Consider the following 26459-nt stretch of genomic DNA (forward strand, 5'->3'; position numbering starts at 1 on the left):
AATTACTTCGAATGGCAAATGAAGGTGGCATCGGGTTGGCCATTGGTCGTCTGCAAAATGGTCATCTCATGCTGGGAAGCTGGATTACAGTGGAAAATGTCCACCAATACAGACTTATGAGGCAGGACCTGTACTACGAGTACGAAGTTGCGATGGCCACCAAAACTTGGCCCCTGATGGACCAGTTTGACGAGTTGATCATGCGTACATACGAGGCCGGCCTACGATACTTCCAGGAACTGCAAGTCATCTACAAACACAGCAATTATGTTGTACAAACTACCCTTTTAAATTCCCATTTGCGTGCACCGAACGCACCGCATGCACTAGGGGTGATGCACCTGGTGGGAGGATTCTTCATTCATGGAGTAGGGACCATGGTCTCGGTGGTCGTTTTCCTCGTGGAAAAGTTTATCATGAAATCCCGTTCAGTAGTCCAGCAGCATTGATTCAAGAATCAATACGCTAAGTTTAGTACTCCAATATTGGATTAGAGTTAAAGGTCACCGAGCAAATCACTGTTTGGTATCAACACAGCTGCTTGCACAAGGAAGAAATACTGCACATTTTCTTCGGACCCACCAACATCTTGACGAGTTCAAAAAAATTTTCAACGTCGAATCTGTTGACGGTCCGCCGGTCAACACTAGGAAATCGATGTGAACATTTACACAAATGTTTCCCAAATAACAACAAAGAATGCTACCACTTGCTACTATAAATGCCACCGGGAGGCAGCCGGTACTGGTAGATTTATTTCAGAACAAGTGAAAAAGTGATCAAAAAAATGGAAGCCTTGGAAAAAGTTACTTCGGAGATGGTTTTCCTAACCAGTCAGGAAACGCTGTTGGCAGAAATTTGTAAGTTGTTTAACTTCTTTTTTACAAACAGACTTTTTTTAAATATCTCGCAAAAGGTGTTATTTTTTTAATTTACAGCACATTAATTTGCAAGATAAAAAAAAGAAAATATTTAAAATAATTCGGTCTGATTTTTCAAAAATTTTATTGCAAAAATATTGTAAGAATGAAAAAATTACATACACACACAGAAAAAAAACATAGTAATATTACATCTGGGAAGGGGTACATCTTTTATGTCAGAAAAAAGGTGTAATTTTACCTCTGGAAATGTGTAATTTTACCACTTTTCTGGTGTAAAGTCACTTTTTCAGACTAAATTGAGGTAAAATTACATCATAAAAGAGGTAATATTCAACCTTCCAAAATTACAGCTTCCAAATTTACATTACTTTTTTACTGTGCAGTAAAAAATAATGTTAATATGGAAGGTGTAATTTTGGAAGGTTGAATATTACCTCTTTTATGATCTAATTTTACATCAATTTAGACTGAAAAAGTGACATTACAGCAGAAAAGTGGTAAAATTACTCATTTTCAGACGTAAAATTACACTTTTTTTACATAAAAGATGTACCCCTTTCCAGATGTAATATAACCATGATTTTTATTACTGTGTAAATTTTTAGAGTGTGATATGTTTTTGCCAGAGGTCTGAACAATTCTATAAGGTGTCTGAGTTATTTGTAAGAACTCAGTTGCAATTTTATAAAATGTTGCACAAATTAGCTATGGCGCAGTATATAGTGTTTTTATTTTTTTAATGCTGATCCAAATATGTTTCAAACCTTTGTAAATCGGCTCTGGCCAAGGTCGAGGATGAGGACAAAAAAACTAACTTAATCAACCTTTGTGGTTGATGCCTTCCTCACTCTTTACTAACTATGAGTGATATGATGGGTTTGCACTAGGGTGACAAGAAAAATTGAAAATTTTGGAAAATCCCAAAAGATACCCCCTGGCTCGATTATTTAGGCAATAATAAGTAACTGAGCCAATTTTGAGCCAAATCGGTTAAGGTCGCTTTTATCGTTTAAGTTTATATGGGAAAAATCGCGAAAATATATGGGGGAAAATATCGCTTCAGGATTTTGGCAGCAGGTGGCGCAGGTCTCGCACAAAAATGCCCAAGCTTGAGATTCTTCTAGGAAATGCAATTGCAATTGCTGATGAGTTTTTAGCAATGCGATGAAAAGAAATCGGCTTATATACTTGAAAGTACATAAGGGGTATATAGGAAGTATATAAGAAAATACTTTTTTTCTAAAAAAATCACCCAAAATCAGGATCAACTCAGATTGTTTTGCAGCCTTCGGCAAAGTTGAAGGAAATTGAATCTCCTACAAGAATCTTACACTTGAAAAATTTTGGGCGAGACCCGCACCACATGGCAGAAAAATACTGAAACGATGCTGTCGATTTTTTTATTGTTTGCACAAAATTTCATCTAATTTTGTTAAATTCGGAATAAAAAGTAGACGGATATCACTAAATGATAATAACATGAGACAGGGTTGCCAGATCTTTAATGTTTTAAACTTGATAGAAAGGTTTTTTGATTATCTAACCAACGACGGGTCGGTTGAAGGATTCGGACATAGTTTACATACATTTAAATAAGATCCGGCCTCAAAAATGTTCACAAAAAAACACTTAAGTCGTCATAACTTGAGACAGGGTTGCCAGATCTTCAATCTTTTGGATTCGTTAGAAAGGTTTTCCGATTACCTATCGAACGATATGATGATATCGTTCGTGGACACTTTGGGGAGGGTGGGGTGTGAGAATTTCAAAAAAGTGTCCACGTGGGTTGTTTGTTTTGACGAAAAAATAGTTTTCTGAGAAAAAAAAAACTTTTTCCGGTACACAGCTTAAAAAGTCACTTAAACTGAAAAAAGAACTTAAAAATGATTTTTTTTTTCAATATTTTGAAACAATACTTATTTTGCCTCCAGATTTTTCGGGCCGATTTTTAAGGGGCGGGGGAGACCAAAACTTTGGAAAATATTTGCAACAGCTTCAAGTTGAAAAAAAAAATACTCGTAGACTAACCTTGACCAACCTAGAAATCAAGCCAGATCTGATTGAGATTTTGTTTAGCAAAAATTGTACTCTAAGTAGCCTAGCGCCCTTTGAGGGTGTGTATATTTTCAACTTACAAAAAAAAATTGTATCAAAATGATTTTTGTGGTCTCATGGACTTTTTTTAATCAATTAAATTTGTAATAGTGTTTTTTGAATTAGGCACTAACTATAGGAAATATTTGAAGTGTAAATTGAAATGCTAAATGGATTTTGTTGAATCTACTGTTATGATAATTTTGCTAGATTTTACTAGGGGTGAACTAGTAAAATCTAGCAAAATTATCATAACAGTAGATTCAACAAAATCCATTTAGCATTTTAATTTACACTTGAAATATTTTTTCTTTGCTTTCTTTTAAGTTAGACACAACCGAGAGTTGAGAGAGAGTTGGTCTGCTTCTACTTATAAAAAAAGGAAAAATAGAAACTAAGTTTTTCAGTCAAGTATAATTTCTGGGCAAAACAAAAGTGCTTTTAATACTATTGTGGCTTATTATATGAAATAATGTATTGAAAAAAAAACTAACGTGACGTCGCGGTTTTTTTCCTCCCCTGTAGTTCAGAACTGTGTTGTTGTTTGATCATTTATGCTCAAATTCAATCCAATTCAACGAATCATCTTTGCGGTAAACTTTACGCAGTTGGCCTGGCCACTTTAACGTTTTTGATGTTTCAGAGAAATTTAATTCAATGAGGCACTGCAAATGTTAATAATGACAAGAAGATGCTAAGCGTTAATCAACCTAAGGCATTCTCCAGGATGCCCTCGAAAGACTGGCTGCGATAGGGTTAGATTAGATTAGATTAGAAAAAAAAACTAACGCGACGTCGCGGTTCATGTGTTATTTCAGTATCCACATATTTCGTGGGAATTTTCACTCTATGTAGAGTGATGGCCCAGCACAACTTCACGAAACGTTCAACGATCATTCAAACCGAGCTTCCCTTCACGGTAATCCATCTCGAACATACGCCCGCAATCCAAGACAACCCAATGTTCCAAGCAATCGAACTTGGAAGCACTGTTTTCGTTGTTGATGAAGACGCTGCCATTAGTTTTCTCGACAAGTTCATTCCGTTTCATGACTATGCAATGTTCAGAAATCCTGGAAAATACCTGATCATTACGATTTATTCTGTTGGCGCTGAAGCTAATGATCTACTGGAGAAAATACGATTGCATCCAACAATTCTTGAGATTGCGAATTTGCTCATCGTCGTTCCGAATGGCAAAGTGTTTGAATTGATTACCCATCGTTGGGTAGGGGATCCCCCGGGGGCGTTGGAGTTGCTACATTTGGATACTTATCAACCGGACAGTGGCACATTCGTTGATGGCAATGACCTGTTCCCGGACAAGATGAACAATCTGATGGGTAAGACAATCCGGCTTGCGGCATTCTATCTGCTTCCTTGGATCATGATGCGTCAAAAAGATGATGGAGTCGTACGGTATCTGAATCAATCGTACACTATAGATGGTATCGACGGGTACATGCTGGTACAGTTTTGTATACGATTCAACTGCACTTGGGATTTATCAGTTGGTAAGTGGCAGCAACACAGAAAGCATGAGGAGTTCTACGAGAGCTCTTGAAGATATGTATCTACAGCATAGCAGTTTGGACTGTGACAGAATGAAACTCTCATCAAATATTTTGCCAAACCCTTACAGAAGTTTTTAGAGAATTGTATTCTGATGCGGTCTACACTGCTAACGTCATGATTCCCGGAAGCTTCGAAACCCGGACACCTCATCTTTTTTATCAAATATTTGGATATAAGTTCACATTATGAATGTCAAAACTCTGTTATTTGATGAATTCTAACATCAACATTCATTTAAAGTTTGTTTGAACGCTGTTGTTTATGCCAAAACAATGAAGTAAAATAAAATTATAAGTTAACCAAAAATGCGATTTCCTTAAATTGTAGCATTTTTATATAATATAATATATATTTTTGCAATTCCGTCGTGAAACTACTTACTTTTCCTGTCATTCTTAAAAGACAAAATAGCCTACTTTTCTGTACCAAAAATAACAGAATCGAATAGCAACACTTTTCAAAATAAATGCTGAAAAGTTCTACTTTTCAGCACTGAAATGGGTGCTAAAAAGTTGAACTTTTCAGTACGATTCGTGCTGAAAAAATCCTCTTTTTGCAACTTGTTGCATAAACTACTATTTTATATAAAATATCGATTGTTTCGACGTTAACAGCTTATTTGAGACCTAAAGAATGCCATTCACAAACATTTCAGTCCAAATTTTCATAAGCAAAATCGAGTGTCCGGGATTCGAAGCACAACAAGTCATTTTAATTTTCAAATTCTGAAGAAAAATTGTTTGAAAAGACATATTATGCATGCATTCTCTTAAAACTGACTGTTTATACTACATCCTGATTCTACATTTCCAACTAATTACATGATTTTTTGCCAGCTATAACAAAAATGATATGCTACTAAGTGTCCGGATTTCGAATCATGACGTTATGCTGTAGCTATCTTGAAGAGCTTTTGTAGATTTCATTACTTGTTGCTACGTGGACTATGTGGGTTTGCATAAACTCAGCTATGAATCGATTCTAGATCAATACTGGCAGTATGGACAAGTGTTTGAGAATCGTACCGGAAATGGAATGACCGGGGCCTTGGTCGCACGAAAGGTAGATTTTGCTCTAGCAGCAATGGGTAGTTGGTTTCAACTATTCAAATACTTCAGCTTCTCGATTTCCATTCAGTGGATCGGGATCACCACTCTGACTCCAAAACCCAAGTATGCGCTTAATGTAATTTAAAGGAAAGGATCCGTTACAATGTTTCCATTGCAGATTGATTCCGGCCTGGAAGATCATATTCCTGATGTTCTCCGGACCAGTGTGGACTTTGGTAATAGTGACATACATATTTTATTCTACCTTTTTATATCTGCTACCAACTTCAATTGGCCGCAACTCAGCCCGTAATAAGAAGGGTATCACATGGAACTTGTTGAATGTATTTGCCGGTTTTCTGTTGCTACCATCTGTTTCCCGACGTAGCCGAGCTTCGGAAGTTATCGTTTCCATAACTCTGCACATATTTACGCTCATTGTCGGATATGTATACATAGGCCAAACCCACAGCATTCGAGCATTCCCGGTGTTCCAACCTCCGGTGGACACTGTTAAGGACTTGGCATTAAGCAATCTAAGATGGAATGCCCCACACGAAGTGTGGACCTACATGATTAGCCAATCTCAAGATGTAATGCCTGTGTTTCCGCATTTAATATCTACTAAAAGTAAGCCTCATTTTAGCCATACATGAAAATGATTCTGTCGGCATTTCACGTGGCCCCTATACCAGCCCTGAAGACTTTAGCTGACGAAGGCAACGAACCACTCTGTATGGCCGCGCTTCACAACGGAAATTTCATGGTAGGACCCTGGTTCACGGCTGATAATATTGAAAACTACCGAATGATGTCCGAGTACCTGTACTTTGAGTATGACACGGCATATGCCACCAAAACTTGGCCATTGCTGCCGAACTTTGATGATCTCACCGGTTGGATGCGCGATGTTTGTCTGTTCCAGTACGTGGAGTTGGTGGACGTTTTCCGCTATATGGACTACAGGGTGCAAACTTCCATCAAACATTCCAGAGATCGCCAAAAGAGTGAGCTTAAACCGTTTAAGGTTGGAGATATCGAGAGCGGTTTGATTATTATTGGAGTGGGTTACTTCATGGCCTTTGTTTCGTTTATCTTTGAGTTTGTCTTTAAATATTTTGAAAGAAAACGTCTAGTCAAAAGACTAGCCACAAAATGGAAAGCCCGTGTGGTAGTCAAACATGATCTAAAGGGAATATTTTTGAAATAAAATTGATAAATCAATCAAACGGTTACTTTAAAACCCATGTTAAAAAGACCTTATGCTAATTCTACAATGACTTGATGACTATAAACAAATTAGAAAATAAATCACATTTTAAGCACATTCCAGTTTAAACATTTATGAAGCTATTTGATTTGTTCAACTCATAATATCACCCAATAAACTAAACGACTTTCAAAAATGTAATACAAATATCACGAATAGGTACGAATGACTTAATTCATCAACATTGATATCTTTTCAGTGTACACGTATTTTTTTGGAGTCTATACCATATGTAGAGTTATCCAAAGAAACATCACCATAACTCCATTACCAGCGATACAAACCGCTTTGCCAATGACTGTCGTAAACTTTGATGATAAAAGTACCAACAGCACTTTGATTGATGCCATCAACTTGGGAAGTACTGTGTTTTTAACCGATGAAGGATCTGTACTCAATTTTCTTGATTTGTTCATTCCGGCTCACGATGAATGTATGTTTCGAAACCCGGTGAAATACCTGATCGTTTCCATCGGATGCACTGGGTCTGTCCAAAAGCAGCTGCTCGACGATATCCAAAACCATCCCGCAATTCTAGAAATAGCGAATCTTCTACTTGTCGTCACTGTCGACGATTCCTTCGAACTGATAACGCACCGTTGGGTCGGTAATCCACCGGAATGTTTGGATTTCCTACTGCTGGATAAATACTTTCCAGAAAATGATTCATTTCTTAACGAAGCATACCTCTTTCCGAACAAATTTGATGACTTGATGGGTAAAACAATGAAGGTGGCAACGTTCTACTTGCTTCCGTGGGCAATGATGCGCAAGACGGACGACGGCATCGTGCAATATTTGAACCAAACGTACACGATCGACGGGTTGGACGGACACATTTTGGTTCAGTTCTGTCAGTGGTATAACTGCACATGGGATCTCTCGGTGGGTATGTGTATCAATTATACAAAGTATTAAAGGAACTATAGATTCACTTGCATCCCCAGACCAGTACTGGCAGTACGGACAGGTATTTGAGAATCACACCGGAAATGGAATGATTGGAGCTTTGGTTGAGCGCAAAGTGGACTTTGCAATCGGCGCTGTTGGTGGCTGGTTTCAACTGTTTAAATATTTTAGTTTTTCAACACCAATTCAATGGATTGGAGTTACCAGCTTAGCTCCAAAACCCGAGTAGGATTCAAAAAAGAGGCTTGAAAATTGTGACCTCTCTAAATTATTTTTTGCAGGCTGATTCCTTCTTGGACCATTATCTTTCTCATGTTCTCCAAACCCGTCTGGTTCGTTCTGATCGCTACCTTCATCCTTTGTTCGTTACTGTTGTACGTCATACCAAAAGTTATGAACCCAAACGACCCAACAACTCAATCCAAAGATCTATCGCGGTGCTTCTTAAGCGTCCTTGCATCATTACTATTGTTACCAGCACCATTGCGAAGAAATCGACCATCCGATGTCATCTTTGTAGTCGCTTTGCTCAGCTTCTGCCTTCTTGTTGCATCGATCTACATAAGCAAGATTCATAGCATTCTGGCGTTTCCCATCTTCCAGCCGCCTATCGATACCATCTACGATCTAGCCGTCAGTGAAATCCCATGGAACGCACCTCACGAGGCTTGGATGTATGCCCTGGTGGGCACCGAAAATGTAACTCTTTGAACAGTCCCTTCCGGATCACCTACTAATGTTTCAACTCATTCAACAGCCCTACGTCAAGAAAATCCTGACCACCTTTCGCGTGGCACCGATTCCCGACCTGCACACCAAAGCCAACGAAGGCTCCGAGGCGCTAGTCATGGCCGAACTCAACTACGGTCACTACATGGTCGGGACCTGGGTCACCGCTCAGAACGTAGAAAACTACCGACTTATGACTGAGTTTATATACTTTGAGTACGACACCGGATACGCCACAAAAACGTGGCCGATGCTGGATCGGTTCGACTATTTGACCATGTGGATCCGGGATGCCTGTCTGTACCAGTACGTTGAGCTGAACGAAGTGTACAACTACATGGACTACTGGGTGGAAACCGCCCACCGCCCGCCGCCTACCGCTCGCCGCCCACCGCTCAAGCCCGCCGCCCGCCGCCCTTCGCCCACGCCCGCCGCCCACCGCTCAACGCACATCGCCCGCCCACCGACGATCATCCTTATCGTCACTTATTGTTCACCGAACAACATAATATTAGTATATAAATAATTATCTGTAATTGTTGAAGATGCACATCCTTAACAGAGATATATATCTCACTGGATTGTGCAAGCCGTCCGAGCCTCACCTCAAAATAAACATAGAGGTAGGTGAATGTTCCCAGCTTTGCTGTGGAGTGAGAAATTCGGAATTAAAAAAAAAAAACAAAAAAAAAAAAAAAAAAAAAAAAAAAAAAAACTTCTATTGCGCACTCCCGGGATCATCCGCCGAACGAGCTGAAGCCATTCGTGGTGGAGGACATCACGGGGGGACTCATAATTCTGGGCATAGGTTACCTTATTGCAGTTGTAGTTTTTGTTTTGGAAATAATTATTCGTTTTGGAAGACAACGGTTACTAGAAGAGTAGAATATTTGTGTAGACTTTCTAAAACTTTGAAAAGGCAGGTTGATTGCGCTGAACTATAATATATACATATATAAATTCAAGATATTTTATTATAATCAACAGTAAATTTCCCACTCTGCATATTTATCGTGGAATGACGTGTACGCTATTTGCGTATAAATCAAATTTCTTCAAATTAAAGGAAAGGCAGTTTGTTTAAAAAAAAACCCCTTTATCTTAGAATGAGGACGTGAAGTTTCACCATAACATGTCAGGGTGACAACTTAACATAAAAACTAGACCCACTCCTTGTTTCTATTCCTTTCACAAATTTCGAGAAAAGTAAAAGTAAATTGTTCCCATGACCCATGAAGAGTATCGGGGCCGCATTTAAAAAGCAGATTCAGTAGCTATTGCTTAACTTAATATTAACATGTTAATGTTGATCACTTGCGTGCACAGGGTGGAGGGAAATTTGTTTTAAAATTAGTCTGGGGTCTCCATAACCAACGAAATTTGGAAAACGCTTATAGTGTTGCCCACCTTACCTTGAGGCTCTGGGCACGCTAGTGCAATGTTAATGTTAAAATTCCATAGGTCGCCTTCCCTAAGGTGTCGTGACAAGGTCCAGCTTGTGATGATACACCTTCCCTTTACTTAGAAATCGAATCCAGATCATCCAGATCACCAGTTGTGTTTATCTGAGCCGGGATTTGAACCCCGATCAACCGCTTACGAGACAAAAGCGATACCACAAACTTCGGACAAATTTCGAGCAAAATCGTTCAGTAGAGTTTGTGTTGCTGAATTTCAAAAAAAAATATGGAGGAATCTTTTTCTTTTATTTAAACCGTTGCAAATATTTTTTGAAGTTTATGTCCCTCGACTTTGATCAAGCTTGAGGGGGAGGGGGGGTCAAAAAAATAAAAAAAAAGTATAAAAATTGAAATTACGAGCCATGGTTTCAACATTTGAATAAAAAAAAAAGTGTTTTAAAATGCGTTATACACCTGTCCAGTTGTTTTGCCATCATTAATTTCCAAAATATCTAAGCATTGACAAAAATTATATATTTTGCGAAAAATATTTTTTTTTGCGGTTCTGTGCATCTGAATTTTATAAAAATTGAAAACATTTTTAAACAAGCACAAACATGCTTAATATGATTATCAATGCAGAAAAATGCATTTTTGATTGTTTTCAGTTGATTAGACTAATATTTTCATGGAAATTTTGAAGGTTTTTGTAAAAATATTTTTTTTTGCCTTCTGATTTTTCAGACCAATTTTGAAGGGGGGGGGGGGGGCGACATAAACTTTGAAAAATATTTGCAACGGCCTTACTGAACTGTCAAAAAATTGGAACACGTCATTTTTAGGGAAATTTAAGGTAAAAATCTACATTAACCCAGAAGGGTAATTTTTTCATTTAGAACAAAAGTTTTCATTTTAAAATTTCGTGTTTTTTTTAACTTTTTTAGTGTGTAATACTAATATTCTACACAGTTGTGAAGCAGAAAATTAAAAAAAATAGTTTTTTTTTCGTAAAATCGCGATTATTCGTGATGGTTATACACAAACCCCTTATGTTTATGTATATTTTTTTTTTGTAATTACCTGCGCTACAACTTTGTAGAACATTATTACACTCTGAAAACTAACCCTGAAATGTAAGAAAAACACGAAATTTAAAAATGGAAAATTTTGTTCTAAATGAAAAAAAATACCTTCAGGGTTAATGAAGATTCGAAAACTTTATTAAATTTTCCTTTAAAAGACATGTTCCAAAAAAAGTACAGTTAAATAACGGGATATGGCAGAATTTAAAAAATAGTGTACGCCATCAAATCAGGCGTCCAAATTTACATAAAAGTCCCATCGACTCAAAAATTTCCATCTCATTACCTTTTTAGGCTGCAAATTATTGAAAAACATATATTTTTAGTATGTTCAAAAATTGAATGGGTCGTTCCGGCCCATCGCCACGAGATATCAAAAAAAGGACCTCGGATTCGTGATCAGGGACAAAGTTTTACGCAAATCGAAGAGGAGTCGGGGCAACTTTTCCCGATTTTATGTGAGTTGGCAGAGAATTACCCTATTTCCTTATCTTATCAACTACCGATGCAGTCAAAGACATTTATGAAGCTGCTCCTAAACCTTAATCAATTTGGCTCATGTTTGGCAATAACACTTATTATTGGAAATGGTATTGGACAAAGGTATGGGCCAAAAAGTATGTATTTAGCTGTCACTCTATAAACACATTCCACAATCCCCGACACCCTCTAAGAATTTGCTGAATTAGCCATTTTATCATGTTAATCAATTAGGCTTTTCAATTGTAGTACTGCAATTAGAACATAGGGATGAACACATTTGAAGAGAAGCCAGATGATGAGCAATTGATAAGAATGTTGTAAACACTACGCAATGTTTTCATTAGTTTAATGAGTTTATAAATCGTACGATAAACATTTACGGTAGGCAATTATTGTAGTATTGGCTCCAATAAGGTCACGAATGTTCAGCTATAATAACTGGTTCTAGCAATTGTTACACTTTGTGGTGCGAGTAGTTCGGTAGAAATGGAGGTTAAAGACGATTTCAATCAAAGTGGAGAATCCGTTGAGTTTTTCATAAATTACATCTGTAAGCAAACGCCCGCAGTTTCAGCTAACCTAATTTAACTAAACAAAACTTTGCAGATGCTTTGCTATCTCTTGGTAGCTATACTATTTGTCAATTGTTTAAAAATGATGCATTCCAGACCAACCTTCCAAGCATTCTGATCAATATGAGCAAATCAAATGAAACTTTGAACACACTACTAGTACCTGCTATAGAGCAAGGTTGCTCTATATTTTTAATAGATCAAGCAGTGGCTTTTAAATTTCTCGATTCATTTACCATGGCACATGACGCAGCTATGATAAGAAATCCTAACAAAATGCTGATTATAAAAGATGTTACTAACGAGTTGAAGTTAGAAGAAATTCTACTACACCCATCTCTCCACGAAATAAGAGATGTGTTTGCAATTTTATCCGCTAACGAATCAGTCTGTCTTCTGAAAATCGACGGACATCGAAAATGGAAACAAATTTTCGAATGGATAACAAACGAAACCTTGTCTATGGATAGCAGTGAAATATTTTTATCGAACAAAGCACATCTGGATAATCGTGTGATAAAACTTGCAACATTTGAAGTAATTCCATTTATACAACTAATCCCACGGGAAAATGGACGATCAGTACTAAACAACAAAACATATTTTATTGACGGTTTGGATGGTAGATTAGTCGAAGGATTTTGTGAAGCTTATAATTGTACTTGGGAACTTACTATAAGTATGTACAATTTTATTCTCTAAAATAGTTGATGTAGCTGTCTGTTTGCTTTCAGAGCAAGATGCCCAGTACGGTAAAGTGTACGAAAATAAAACGGCCGATGGCATAACTGGATCGTTGTTAAATAGGCAGGTTGACGTTGCAATTGGAGGTATAGCAGGATGGTACCATCTTCTCCCGTATTTCAGTTTTACAAGTCCCATGCAACCGATTAGTGTGACCTGTTTAACGCCACAGCCAAGGTTTTCATTTTTAAACATTAGTATAAGTTGTCTTCAAATTAAATTTCCTTTTTTCTTAGGCTCTTACCATCCTGGACGCTTGCAATCCGGATTTATAAGACACAAGTTTGGATATTGCTACTGGTTACTATTGTCGTCATCATAGTTTTTACTTACGTGCTACTGAAACTCAACAATGTACTGCATAATTTTCTTCCCATTCCATTTCAAGTTATTGGAGGACTTTTGCTGCAACCGGCAAATCTTCGTGTTCGGTCAACTTCCGAAACGATATTTTCCTTTTCGCTCATCATCTTTCTGTTCCTTGTAACAAACATGTACCTGGCAAAAGCCGTCAGTATGAGGACCAACCCTGCGTATGCTGCATCCATCGACACCGTTGACCATTTGGCGGCCAGTGGATTACCCTGGAATGCCCCTCACGAGGCCTGGAAATATTCAATTCTTTCATCCGAGAAGGTAAACCATGATTACGATAATCGTTTACGATTAGCTAATTTTGCACCCTTGCAGCCTTCCATACGGAAACTTTTGCAAACTTTTCGTGCCCCAGAGGTTTCCAAACTTGCGCAAATTGCCAACGAAGGCGATGAAAGTCTTGCTATAGCTTTCCTTGCCTACGGACACTACATAATTGGTAACTGGATAAACACTGACAACGTTGCCCTGTATCGATTGATGCAAGAGGACCTGTACTGGGAGTACGAACTAGTCTGGACAACCAAAACATGGCCCATGTACGACGCGTTGAATGAGTACATCATGCGCATTGTAGAGGCAAACTTGCAACGTTACGAGGAGTTGATAGTAGCTCAGCAGTATCTGAACCACCGCGTTCAAAACGTTATCGCTCATTCAACCGATAAGGTAAAAGTAAAACGAATAGTATCAAAGTTTCAGAACATAAAAGGATACCTGAATCTCTTTTTGGTAGGTGCTATTATAGCATGTTTAGTGTTTGCTGTTGAAGTTCTTTGGGAGAAAAAGAATGATATTTTCAAATGGTATAAGGGAAGATAAGAACTATTATGTAAAACTGTGTCTTAAAATTACAACACACCAAAAGATAAAATAAAACGCAAAAATAAAGCTTTCCAAAATTTAAGAAAACTTCTAAAGGGTCATCCATAAACCACATTGTCTTGAAATCCGAAGCTACCTTTTTTCTACCATTTTATTTTTTTGATCTTTGTATGGGCCTTAGTCAACCTGTTATGAATAGTGATACAAAATAAACACAACACAAAGACACATTACAAAGCGCTACACGTATTCTTCTAAAGAAGCAGACATTTTAGCTTTCCCTACCCCGTTGAGGAAAGGCTATACAATCACACGAAAAGAGGACCTAGACAAAACTTCACGTATTCACGTCAGTCTGTGCTGAGTCGATATGTACTCAGAACAGACTGACACGTCACTGTTGTTGATTATAATCGCATTAGTGGCAAATATGCCTCAAAAAGTAGCATAACCTCGTATGGACTGCCTTTCAACAGCTAATTTGTTTGAAGTGAGGAGAAAGTTTACTGGTACTAAAAGGAGAACGAATTGAAAAGAGACGGTCAAAAATTTAAAAAAAAACCTTCGAATTAGACGCAAAACATTCGATACATATATCGTCGCCGTCGTGCTAACTTGTCGTACGTGCATTTTGGGCCAAATTGAGTTAAGAACGCCATTTTGTGCAGCTCACAATGCCTCACCTTTTGACCTTCACAGATCCCCAAAATTCGATTTCAATCCTGAGATATTCAACAAAAACCGAAAAAACTCCGTGCATTTTTGTCACTTTACATATGAAAGTAGTTTCAATCTTGTCGTGCTATCTTGTCACTCCATGAAAATTGATGTAAGTGCGACAAAAGGCCAAAGGGATTTCAGGCCAAGAAAGTCAGGATACGTTTGTCGCACGTACAAGCTAGACTACCGTTAACATTTGTAATTATAACTCGGGACTCCAGCAACCAACTTCAACCAAACTTTGGGACAATGCATAGAATGGTCAGCCAAACAAAACGTGTTTGTTATTGTTTACATTGCGTGCTCTCGTTTTTGTATATATTCAAGGTCAAACATTAAAACGCGTTTTTCTCGGAACGTCAAAATGGCGGGTGCGACAAGATAGCACGACGACGTCGATATGTTAGGTCAAACAGTTCAGAATACTTTATGATTTTTTTCTTTTATCAAAGGTCAGTTTTCATGTTCCTGTCAAGCACGTATTAATGAAAATGTCAAATGAAATTCTTCACAGAACAGTGTAATTGACTGACCAACTTGTCGACAGCAAAACTGTTTACACAAATGATTTCTTTCAAATTGGCGTCAACAGGATCGTATTGCAAGAGAGTCATTACCCTAATGGTATCATTATTGGTTGGTATAGCTGTGAATACTTGGTGGCATGAAATTGAAACTATTGTGCAACATTTATCACTTTCAAGTGCAGCAAACCGCGTTGTAATTGGTTTTGAAAGGTTAGTTTAACGGTTATAAAAGAGGGATTGCAATGTTTCCGAGCGTTTACAGACAAAATGTTCAACGTTAGTATCAGCCCTTTGAATACAACAGGTGAAAGTAACTTCCTGGCAGTCTCAGCCATATTAAGTTTGATAAGTAATTTTATATTTTTGCATGCTGGAGAACTTTATTAAACGCATCATTCAGTTCCACAGTATTTCACCGATCTCTACTGTACCTGCTTTATCAGCAATGCAAACGATATTGATTTCGAGCTACACTTCGAGTTGTCTCAACCAGTCATCTGGATCGATATAGAGAACGTCAACAGGGAAGACCTCCTGTCCAGCATCGAGAATGGGTGCCAATCGTTCATTTTAACAGAAAATTCTTGGTTGACATTTTTCGATCTCTTCTGGTATCTACACGACCGAACCGTTCAACGCTTTGCTAACAAAAAGGTCCTTATTGAGCTGGATTACGACTCGGAATACTTCAAGGTTGAGTCGATTTTTGAGCATGTTGTCGTGCACGATATTCCCCAACTGGTGGTGATTGTTCAAGTAGAAGATGATCGCATAGATGTTGTCACGAACAAGTTCACGGGCAGAGATACTCAACAGGAGGTTATCCTCTTGGACAGCTACATTCCTTCTTTGGGAACGTTTCTGTATGGAAATGATCTGTTTCCAGACAAACTGTTGGACCTGAAGGGAAGATTCTTGAGGCTAGCAATTTTCAACTACTCTCCGTATACATTTTGGAACGAGGTCAACTTCAGTTCGGACTCCAATGCTTATTTCGAGCATGACGCAAGTCTTCAAGTGGACGGTACTGAGTCGAAAATATTCTCACTGTTTTGTGATACCTTCAACTGTAGCCTGGAAATATCGTTGGACGAGGCCGGCGAGTGGGGTGAAATATTTGACAACCGCACCGGAAACGGTATTATTGGGGCGGTCGTTGAACGGCGTGCCGACATTGGCGTGGGGGCACTGTACTCGTGGTTTCACGAGTTTACGTTTTTGACGCTGTCGAAACCGATTTCACGAACGGGGGTAACATGCATAACGCCCAAGCCAAAGTTGCTGAGTTCCTGGATGACACCGATCTTACCGTTTACGCCCAACTTGTGGGCGGCTGTCGCGGTTACTTTTGTTTTAGCGAGCATCTTTGCACTGTTTATGAATTTCATGGTGAACAAAATCGTCTTAACGCAGGTAAGCCTTAAGATGTGCTTTTTATTAAAAACTAAATGTGATACATTGCAGGATATACGAGTTGATATCTGTGAATCCTTTATGATTATTGGTAGCATGTTCATCCTGCAAACTGTGCTTCTTCGGATCAATCGAAACAAATATGTCTCTCAAATGGTGCTAATTGGGTCGGTCCTATTCGTTGGGATGATGATAGGGAATGTCTACTCCGGAGGGCTATCCAGTGTAATGACCATTCCCCGTTATCAAAAACCGATTGATACGTTACTCGACCTGGCCAACAGTGACCTGCATTGGGCTTCAACGCATGACGCTTGGATCTTTTCGATACTGATGGCAACCCAGCCGACCATCCTGAAGTTGCTGCAAAACTTTGAAACTCATCCTAAGGAAGTGCTCCACCGGCACGCCATTCAACAGGACTTGGCCTACAGCGTGGAACGGCTTCCGTACGGTCATTTCGCCATCGGAGAATACATCGACCGGGATGTATCGCACAACTTTCACCTGATGATTGAGGACATATACTGGGAGAACTGCGTCGCAATGTCCACCAAAACGTGGCCCATGATGGACCATTTGGATGGGTTGATATTGCGCGTGTTTGAAAGTGGCATCCAGCGCTACTGGGAACTGCAGGTTGGCGTTGGCCTTCAATGCGCATGCTCCTGAAAATCACGTACACGCAATTCTCAATTTGTTTTCTAGGTGGTATCGAAATACGCAGACAACAAGGTCCAGCTGACCATCGCCACTTCGCGCCACCAGGAAAGCAGCGGACCAACGATTTTACAGCCTTCGCATCTGGTTGGTGCTTTTCTGCTGCTGACCTTCGGATTGGCTAGTGGATTTATGATCTTCGTAATGGAGATAGCGGTTGGCAAGCTGCACGGTGCAAAATGGTTTCATCGGGATTGATGTGGTTAACTTCATCGAGATATTAATATCCTACAAAAAATAATCATCTTACTTATGAGCGATGATTTTCCCAACAGTTATATTAAACGTATCAACAGAACAATAGTGCTATTTACGATAATCATTGACTAACTTCTTCAAAAATGTTTTCTTTTAAAGGTAGATGCACATTTCCATACCATTGGCAAGCAAGACTACAATGTTATACACAATAAAATTTTAAATGTAGCGTAACACAAATATCCTCAAACCTAAGAAGTTCAATCAAATTACAACGGGTCCTTCAAGGAAATCGCATATTTCTCATACCTAACCCTTAGAATCTCTCCCAAGAAGGCAACAATCGACAGCAATATTCCAGCCCCCAAAACCATAAAAGCAGCCAGCAAGTCCTCACATCTCATCGGATGCGGCAAACTCCCCTCCTGGTCCTGCGAGTGAAAGATCTTTGTCTGTACCCCATAGTCCATGTACCGTTTGGCAACGACCGCTTCCTGGTACGCACGAACACCGGACGCCACAATTCTCAGAATCAAATCCGACAACACGTCCTTCAAAGGCCACGTCTTGGTTGTCATCGACACTTCATACTCGAAGTAAAGATCTTCCGACATCATCCGGTACTGCATGACGTTTTTTGAAGTTATAAAGGTTCCGATCATAAAATGTCCGTAGTTTAGCTTGCTCACGGCAAACCCAACATCACCTTGGTCAGCCAATGCATTCAACTCTGGAATCGAATAAATCCTAAAGTTTTCTGCAACCTTCATTAGGTAGGGCTGTAATAAGGGAATAAAATTAGTTCAAAATCACTTCTTCCTTGATGCATTATCTTACATTCTGCGTAAGCAACAAAGAGTGAACCCAAGCTTCGTGGGTTTGAACCCAGATCAAGTCCTTGTTGGCTATGTCCTCCACAGTATCGATCGGAGGCTCAAACAGTGGAAATGCCCTCAAACTGGCATTCTTCCCGATGTAAATGTTTCCAAGATTGATGGTGAACACGACCAGTGCAATGGAAAGTATGCACTCCGACATGGATCCGTACAGAATCTTTGCCCCGTTGAACAGAAAAATAGCCACCACATTCATTGCATTCCATCCAAAACTCCTTCGTTTGGCGTTGGGAGATGGATCATGGTGTGAAAGGAAGCTGTACATCCCGATACAGCAAGCCACACTAAGCACACTGCAAAGCCAGACACTCGGACTGAACGCCAGTGCAACGGTTTGCCACGATGGGATCATCCTAAAAGTTGAGAAATGTTACTTTTGAATGATTTTCAAAAATGACTCTACCTACCGCGGTCTTGGAACGAAACAGCCGATTCCAACCTTACGAATTGTGGCCGTGAAGCCAAAAAATCGATGAGCACTAACCCAGGTTAGCAGCGATCCTATCCCAACATCTGCTCGACGTTCGGCAACGGCTCCCATAATTCCGTCCCCCGTCCAATTATCGTAGACCATACCCCATTCACCAGCTTGATCTACAGCAGTTTTATTTTTTTAATAACAATATAACAAATATAACCACCTAAGATTCTAAGCTTACCAATTGACAAATCCCAAGTACAGTTGAACTTCATGCAAAACTCTACCATCACCAAACCTCCCATTCCATCGACCTTCACAGTTTGGTTCTTGTACGTGGCCAACCATTCACTACTCTCAATCGGCGTATAGATAAAATGAGGAATTAGTCGGAAACTCGCCAGTTTGAACAACTTTCGCGCCAAATTAGTTGTTTTATCTGGGAACAACTCATTCCCAAGCGCAAATGACCCATTCTCCAGATAATAGCTGTCCAGAAAGACCAACTCCTTTGCTTCCTCTACAGAGGACACGTATCGATGAGTCCACAGGTTAATCCTGTCCCCGGCAGGATTCACCACCAGAAATCGCACAATATCCCTTAACGCTGGATGTCTGCAGATATCCTCCAAAAATACCGCTCCATCCACTTCAGCCTCCGGATCCCGCAGCACAATGACCGTTTTGTTCGGATTGCGAAACATGGCCAAGTCATGGCTGCGAATGAATGCATCGAGAAAAACTTCGGCCAACTCTTCATCCATAACGAACGCGTGACAGCCCAGATTGATCACTTCCGTTAGCTTTTCGGGATTAAAAGGTGGTTCCGAGTCGATTTCTATCTTAATCGACACCAGAGGATGATTTGGAAAAGCTGCAAATTTTCTTATGAAAGCATTCTTGTCCTTGCTTAATAAGAGACAAGTTGCGTACAACTCCAACATGTAGGTTGAAACTGTGAAAAATTAAAATTATTTTTATTTGAAAATTTCAAGCAAAACACTTACAAATGTGAGCAACCAAATCTTGCAAAGATGTTTCCATGGGCTCCCACGAGAGAATTTCCGTTGAATTGTCCATTTTGAACCTTTTTTGACTTCGAGGTTGACCACGCACCATTTTAAAGGATTTGCGGCAAAAATTGCAAAGCGATTGTTTGTTTTGCAAATTGGGAACGACCATCTTTGGTGCCGTTACGAGGGGTTGCTCTAGATTTTTATATGTTTGTGTTTCCCTGCTAACGGAAATAGTCAAAGTTGTTCCATGTGACGGTTGTGCTTTATAATGCAAATTGAAACGTGGCGTTCAAACAGCAACAATCATCAAAGCAAATGTTTACCCAAAACACGTGCCATTATCAAAAAGGTTATGATGTATGATTATATTTGCAATGAATCTGACCAAAATAGGATCGCATCTTGCAACGCAATACCGATAAAAAAGAAGAAAAAAATAGGTATTGTGGTATTTTTGCATGGTTCTTATCAATTTCTTTTTATGTTGTTGAAAATCATGGTTTTTCAGTTCATCAATTAGCTTTAAATTCAATAATTTGTTGTTGGTTTTAAAAATCATACTTTTAATCATCAGAGCATTCTAATATTACCAAAATTCTTACCATATCAGGGACAAAAATCCAGTAGAAATAAAATTGTTTTTATTTCAATAATTTAATACATTAGATTTATTTAGCTTAACCTCCTATTGAAAGTAGTAAAATATATATCGAGATGGTGGACGGTGGACAACAACCGAGTCTAGTATACCCAGATTTTCGCTACAAATATTTCAATATCTTTAAATTGACGCAAACTATCGATATCCCCTTAAGTGTTGTCCTTAAGTGTTGTCCTTGAAAGGAAAGAATACTAAGAATTTTTAAAAAGAAACAACATCCTAAGTTAATGTGTACTCTGACGATTTTTTTCGTTATCTTCATTTATGTTACTATATTCACAAGTTTGTGTAATCCTTTCTTAATCAGAACAAAATATTTTCTGACATTTTAATACTTCCCGTGCATCTAAATAATTCCAAAATCAAGGAAAGACTATTTGGGTAATTCTCCGCCAACTCACACAGCAGTTGCCCCGACCCCTCTTCGATTTGCGTGAAACTTTGTCCTAAGGGGTAACTTTTGTCCCTGATCACGAATCCGAGGTCCGTTTTTTAATATCTCGTGACGGAGGGGCGGTACGACCCTTTCCATTTTTGAACATGCGAAAAAAGAGGTGTTTTTCAATAATTTGCAGTCTGAAACGGTGATGAGATAGAAATTTGGTGTCAAATGGACTTTTATGTAAAATTAGACGCCCGATTTGATGGCGTACTCAGAATTCCCAAAAAACGTATTTTTCATCGAAAAAAACACTAAAAAAGTTTTAAAAATTCTCCCATTTTCCGTTACTCGACTGTAAAAAATTTTGGAACATGTCATTTTATGGGAAATTTAATGTACTTTTCAAATCTACATTGACCCAGAAGGGTCATTTTTTCATTTAGAACAAAATTTTTCATTTTAAAATTTCGTGTTTTTTCTAACTTTGCATGGTTATTTTTTAGAGTGTAACAATGTTGTACAATATTGTAGAGCAGACAATTACAAAAATTTTGATATATAGACATAAGGGGTTTGCTTATAAACATCACGAGTTATCGCGATTTTACGAAAAAAAGTTTTGAAAAAGTTGGTCGTCATCGACCATGGCCGTTTATGGTCACCCGCGACAGACACGGACGACGAAACAAAGAGAAACGCAAAAAGTAACTTTTTCAAAACTTTTTTTTCGTAAAATAGCGATAACTCGTGATGTTTATAAGCAAACCCCTTATGTCTATTTATCAAAATTTTTGTAATTGTCTGCTCTACAACTTTGTAGAACATTGTTACACTCTAAAAAATAACCCTGCAAAATTAGAAAAAAACACGAAATTTTAAAATCAAAAATTTTGTTCTAAATGAAAAAATGACCCTTCTGGGTCAATGTAGATTCAAAAAGTACATTAAATTTCCCATAAAATGACATGTTCCAAAATTTTTTACAGTCGAGTAACGGAAAATGGGAGAATTTTGAAAACTTTTTTAGTGTTTTTTTCGATGAAAAATACGTTTTTTCGGAATTCTGAGTACGCCATCAAATCGGGCGTCTAATTTTACATAAAAGTCCCTTTGACACCAAATTTCTATCTCATCACCGTTTCAGGCTGCAAATTATTGAAAAACACCTCTTTTTTCGCATGTTCAAAAATGGAAGGGGTCGTACCGCCCCTCCGTCACGAGATATCAAAAAACGGACCTCGGATTCGTGATCAGGGACAAAAGTTACCCCTTAGGACAAAGTTTCACGGAAATCGAAGAGGGGTCGGGGCAACTTTTCCCGATTTCGTGTGAGTTGGTAGAGAATTACCCATTTTATTATTCATTATACCTTTATTTATAACAAAAAAAAACATAACCGAAAATGCTTATCTGATTGTTAAATTATTGGGTGTACGCACTTGTAAAAATGTTGTTTGTATAATAATACCCCTATTAATTTGAAAGTGTTGAAAGTATTAACCTAACTTCCATCTTGCCAGCAAAATAATGACAAAAAATCTTAACTAAATGAAAAAAGATGGCTGGTTGATTGTGCAACAAAATGAACTATATTTGTAGGACATAGGATTTACATAAACATCCGCTGAATGAATTATATATTCGCAAAATTTAGTACTTTGAGGTGAGTATTCCGAATGAATAATTTTGCTAAATATTACAATTGAATCAAAAAACAAATATTTATAACGTTAACATAAAAAAAAATTAAAGAAAAAATAATTCAAAATATAAACAATAACAAAAAAAAACAATCTGGCTTATTTTTCATTCCACAAAGTGTAAAAAATAAAGCTACGATTTCAGTGATGATGAATTACTATTTCAATTTTCATTCTTATTTCAAACGAAGCTCATAAGTAATTTCTTTTCAAAGAAGGCAACAAATGACTGGTTGGAGGAAATTAGCTTTTAATGGTTTGAAAACCGTACCTTTCCGTAACACCTTTCGAAATCCAATTCAAATTTGTATTTTGCATGGAAATTTACATTTTCCATTTTGTGAAAAAGACAAAATCTTTCTAAATCATTAAAAAAAAAAAGGCATTGATAATTGTGTGTGCAACAAACATAATCTTCACATAATTTCGAAGCATTTTCCGTTTCTAATACTCTCATTTCATTTTTAAATATATTACATTTCTTTTTTTCTTTTTTTTGCTTTTCTATGGCAGATGATAACAATCTAAAATGGTTAAATCAAATAATTATTTTGAATTGTTTGAAAGTCTTATAATGAAGCAATATGCACCTGGCACGCCAAGTGTTAATTTTATCAGCAGATGTGCGCATGTCTGGATACGCCCCCTCTGTCCCCACTGTCATTGCTGGTCCGAGCTGTGTGAGGTGAGATGAAATTCAATAGATCCTAATTCCATGACATCACTTCCTAAGCAAGGTGCTCAAGACAAAGTACTCCTACAAAAATACAAGTTATCCATTACTCAGCAAAAAAAGATAAACTAAATACTAAGCAAACATGTTTTTCCAAACGTATCCGACAAGCACCAAATCCATACTGTACGCCTTTTCTGAGACAGGTACGCGAGGCGATTAATAAGTAAACACCTCCACTTAATACATAACTGGCGGGCTTCTAAAGTGGCACATAAAATTATCATTGCCCCTATGCTGTGTCCTGCTGACCAGAAACTTTGAAAATAAGTGCCATTCAACAACCCTCGCACCGCTGAACCGATTGAGAATCAGATAGCCAGCCCCTCCACGTGCAAGTTGTGGGACATTTATTATTCTGTTATTTCTCCCCCTCGGGTTTTTTTCTTCACTTCATTCCCACAAGACACCTGCAACATTTTTGTTTCCATTCCGTTGTTCCGTGCAGGAGCCCAGGATCAACGCTCGGTGGCGGACTGTTCGTAATTGCGGCACACACATGTCCTTTTTTACCTTTGTTTGTTTCGTTTTTGTTTCCTCCACGTACAGGATAAGAAGTTGAGAATAGTATTGGCAATGTCTTTTTAAGTTATAATTTAGTAACGATTCTTCGTTACAATCAACGCATTGGTCAAGTTCAACTGCACTGTATCCTGCAACTGAGTCCAAACAACACTGCTAGGTGATTCGGAGCGTGTACATGAAACTTAATTGATTTCAAACTTTCTTTGCTGAAATACTGTGGTGCAGTTTTGGGCACAACATATCTTTATAAAGACTAGAGTTTTTTAAGTAATTTATGCTATGGAATCACCTATGTTTATAGGACATTTTCAAATTAAACCCTAGAAGTATTCAATTCAATAAAAAAATGATTTTTTGCACGACTTTATACTGACGCTCGAAGCTAGTCCGTCCCATATGAAATTTCACCAATTTTGAGTAAATGATACAGTTTGGTTCGAAACCATGTAAACTATCAGAAAACCCGATAAAATTTAATACTTTGTTCTAGAAAACCCACTTTTTCGTAAAATTCTAACACGTAGCCTTATGGGTGGGACAAATTTGAAATGCGTTTTTCTCGGCTTGCTGTTTTTACACGGACGGACGGACGGACGGACTCGATTAGAGCGGCTGTATACTAAAATGTCATTTTACAACGTAAAAAGGATTCTGTAAGCAAGCATATAAAATCACGTTGAGAATTAATAGTCTTATAAACCGATCAATTGAATGATACAATTTAAAATATTGATGTAGGGCAAAGTATCCTATGTTTGCCAGCTTAAGCACTCGGCTCTAACTCCATCCAATTTGCTGATTTTCACTATTTAAACAACATATTTTGTAAACTGTTGATAGAAATTTGCGTGCTCACTTCCTTTTGAGCTATTTATCACTCGATTTTAGTTGAAAAGTTCACAACGGAATTATAAAAAAATCTTCTTTAGTAACTAAAACAACCGTCTGTGGGGGTGACTATGGGTCAAAAAACGATACACCTCTCGTAATTTCTTAAAAACAAAAACAATTTAAATAACATCAAAAATCTTTTATCGTAGAATTGTTCTTAGATAGTTTACTAACATTTTCCCAAAATATGGTGTAATTTGATGGAATCTACCTTAAATGGCAATCGTTTGAAAATTTACCCAATCTCACCCCTTAGAGAGGGTGGCATTGGGTCAAATGAAACTAAAATGATGCTCAAATACAAAGATATGGTAAAAACAAGTCATCCAACAGTGTTTCTTGTTCGAGGAAATCGTATTGACATGCTAAAATGTTTGAAGTAGAGATTTTCAAACATTTGGGTACTTTTTGATCAATTCCAACAAAAATTTAAAAAAGTTGATTTTTCGAGGGGTCATTTTTGGACAAAAACGTACCTTAACTTTAGACAGCTGCTAAAATGACAGGATTTGTTCTAAGAACGAGATTTTATCAGAAAAGTCATCTTGAGATGTCCCTTGCACAACCCTTTCAACATAATTTAGCTTCATTGAGAAGTACCTGAGAAATGGTAAAATCCATAAAAAAAATACTTCGACCCGATCTCACCCCCCAGACTCAATGTCACCCCCACTGACGGTACAAGAACTAGAAAAATGGGAGTTTTCATTATGTCATTATGAATTTGTTTTTAAATATAAGAAAATCTTTTACAGTCCAACCTCGGTTATCCGAAGCCTCGATTAACCGAAGTTTCAATTATCCGAAGTTCGATTATCCAAAGGTTTGTATGGGACTTCGGATAATCGAATAATGGAAAAAAAATCTTTTCATGTTTTTTATTATTTTCATACTTTAACATTAAATTCGAATTCTACGAACTTATTATTGTCAAATTGTAATAGTTAATTGCCTATTAAATAAAAAATGCATTTTTTTTTTCAAAATTCATTTATTTACTTTAGAAAAGTTTATGGGTAAGTTCAACAATCAAAAATAAGACAACAAAATTTTGTTTTTGAAGTGAAATTTTTCCTTCGGATAATCAAGTCTGGACTGTACTTCATCTTCATGATGTAAAAAAAATTCATAATGATTATCGGTTTGAAAAAAAATACCCTATTTTTCCTAAAAGTTTTTTTTTTCAACCTACTAACAAAAAGTGTTTTCTATTGATGTAAGGTAAAAAAATTCAACCCCTATATTAAAAGAATTCTACAAGTCTATAAGCTATTAACATATGCTTCATATTTTTATAGGACCTATTCAAAAAAAATCTAGAAGTGTTAAATAGTAAAAATATGCTCCAAATAAAAAATGCAAAAAATCTTTTTTTATTATTTTCAAATAGTGGATGCATGATTTTTTGTTGAGTGATTTGAGATATTACCAAAACCGTTAAAAATTAAATTAAAACCTCAAGCTCAATGTCACCCCTACTGATGGTAAGATCTCTGAGGAAAATAATCAGAAACTAGACAGCTCTTTTATTTAATAAACAAACAATTTTGAGTTGTGATACGATTTTCAATATCATTTCTGAAATTTTCTGATCTTTCCAATAATAGTCTATACATTTATCTGATATTTACTCATTTGAAAAAAAAATACTCACTAATAAATGTTTCA

At 37.6% G+C, this 26459-nt stretch overlaps 4 protein-coding genes across 4 annotated transcripts; 3 read left to right on the top strand and 1 right to left on the bottom strand.

Annotated features, from left to right (window-relative positions):
* Positions 1-3765: 3765 nt before the first annotated feature.
* LOC120415939 (uncharacterized) lies at positions 3766-9654 on the top strand. The gene is given in 11 exon segments (XM_039577583.2): positions 3766-4492; positions 5539-5725; positions 5781-6195; positions 6249-6768; positions 7147-7761; positions 7820-8006; positions 8063-8480; positions 8539-8863; positions 9223-9360; positions 9363-9379; positions 9616-9654. Coding segments are annotated over 11 exon segments (3516 nt in total). The 5' UTR covers positions 3766-3837.
* A 2776-nt stretch (positions 9655-12430) lies between these two features.
* LOC120415938 (uncharacterized) lies at positions 12431-14025 on the top strand. The gene is made up of 4 exons (XM_039577582.2): positions 12431-12726; positions 12782-12968; positions 13028-13427; positions 13482-14025. Exons 1-4 carry the CDS (start codon positions 12510-12512, stop codon positions 13986-13988), a joined length of 1311 nt encoding a protein of 436 aa, XP_039433516.2. The 5' UTR covers positions 12431-12509; the 3' UTR covers positions 13989-14025.
* A 1480-nt stretch (positions 14026-15505) lies between these two features.
* On the top strand, positions 15506-17569 carry LOC128093401 (glutamate receptor ionotropic, delta-2-like). Its single transcript, XM_052709989.1, has 4 exons — positions 15506-15514; positions 15647-16651; positions 16703-17290; positions 17360-17569. Exons 1-4 carry the CDS (start codon positions 15506-15508, stop codon positions 17567-17569), a joined length of 1812 nt encoding a protein of 603 aa, XP_052565949.1.
* Positions 17570-17814: 245 nt separating this feature from the next.
* Positions 17815-19647, bottom strand: LOC120415893 (uncharacterized). The gene is made up of 5 exons (XM_039577532.2): positions 19125-19647; positions 18873-19059; positions 18407-18818; positions 17884-18348; positions 17815-17820 (listed from the first exon to the last, which is right to left on the bottom strand). The coding sequence occupies exons 1-5, from the start codon at positions 19645-19647 to the stop codon at positions 17815-17817; spliced, it is 1593 nt and encodes a 530-aa protein (XP_039433466.2).
* Between the last annotated feature and the right edge of the window lie 6812 nt (positions 19648-26459).

This window comes from Culex pipiens, chromosome 3 (assembly GCF_016801865.2).
Source record: "Culex pipiens pallens isolate TS chromosome 3, TS_CPP_V2, whole genome shotgun sequence".
NCBI classification, from domain to species: domain Eukaryota; kingdom Metazoa; phylum Arthropoda; class Insecta; order Diptera; family Culicidae; genus Culex; species Culex pipiens.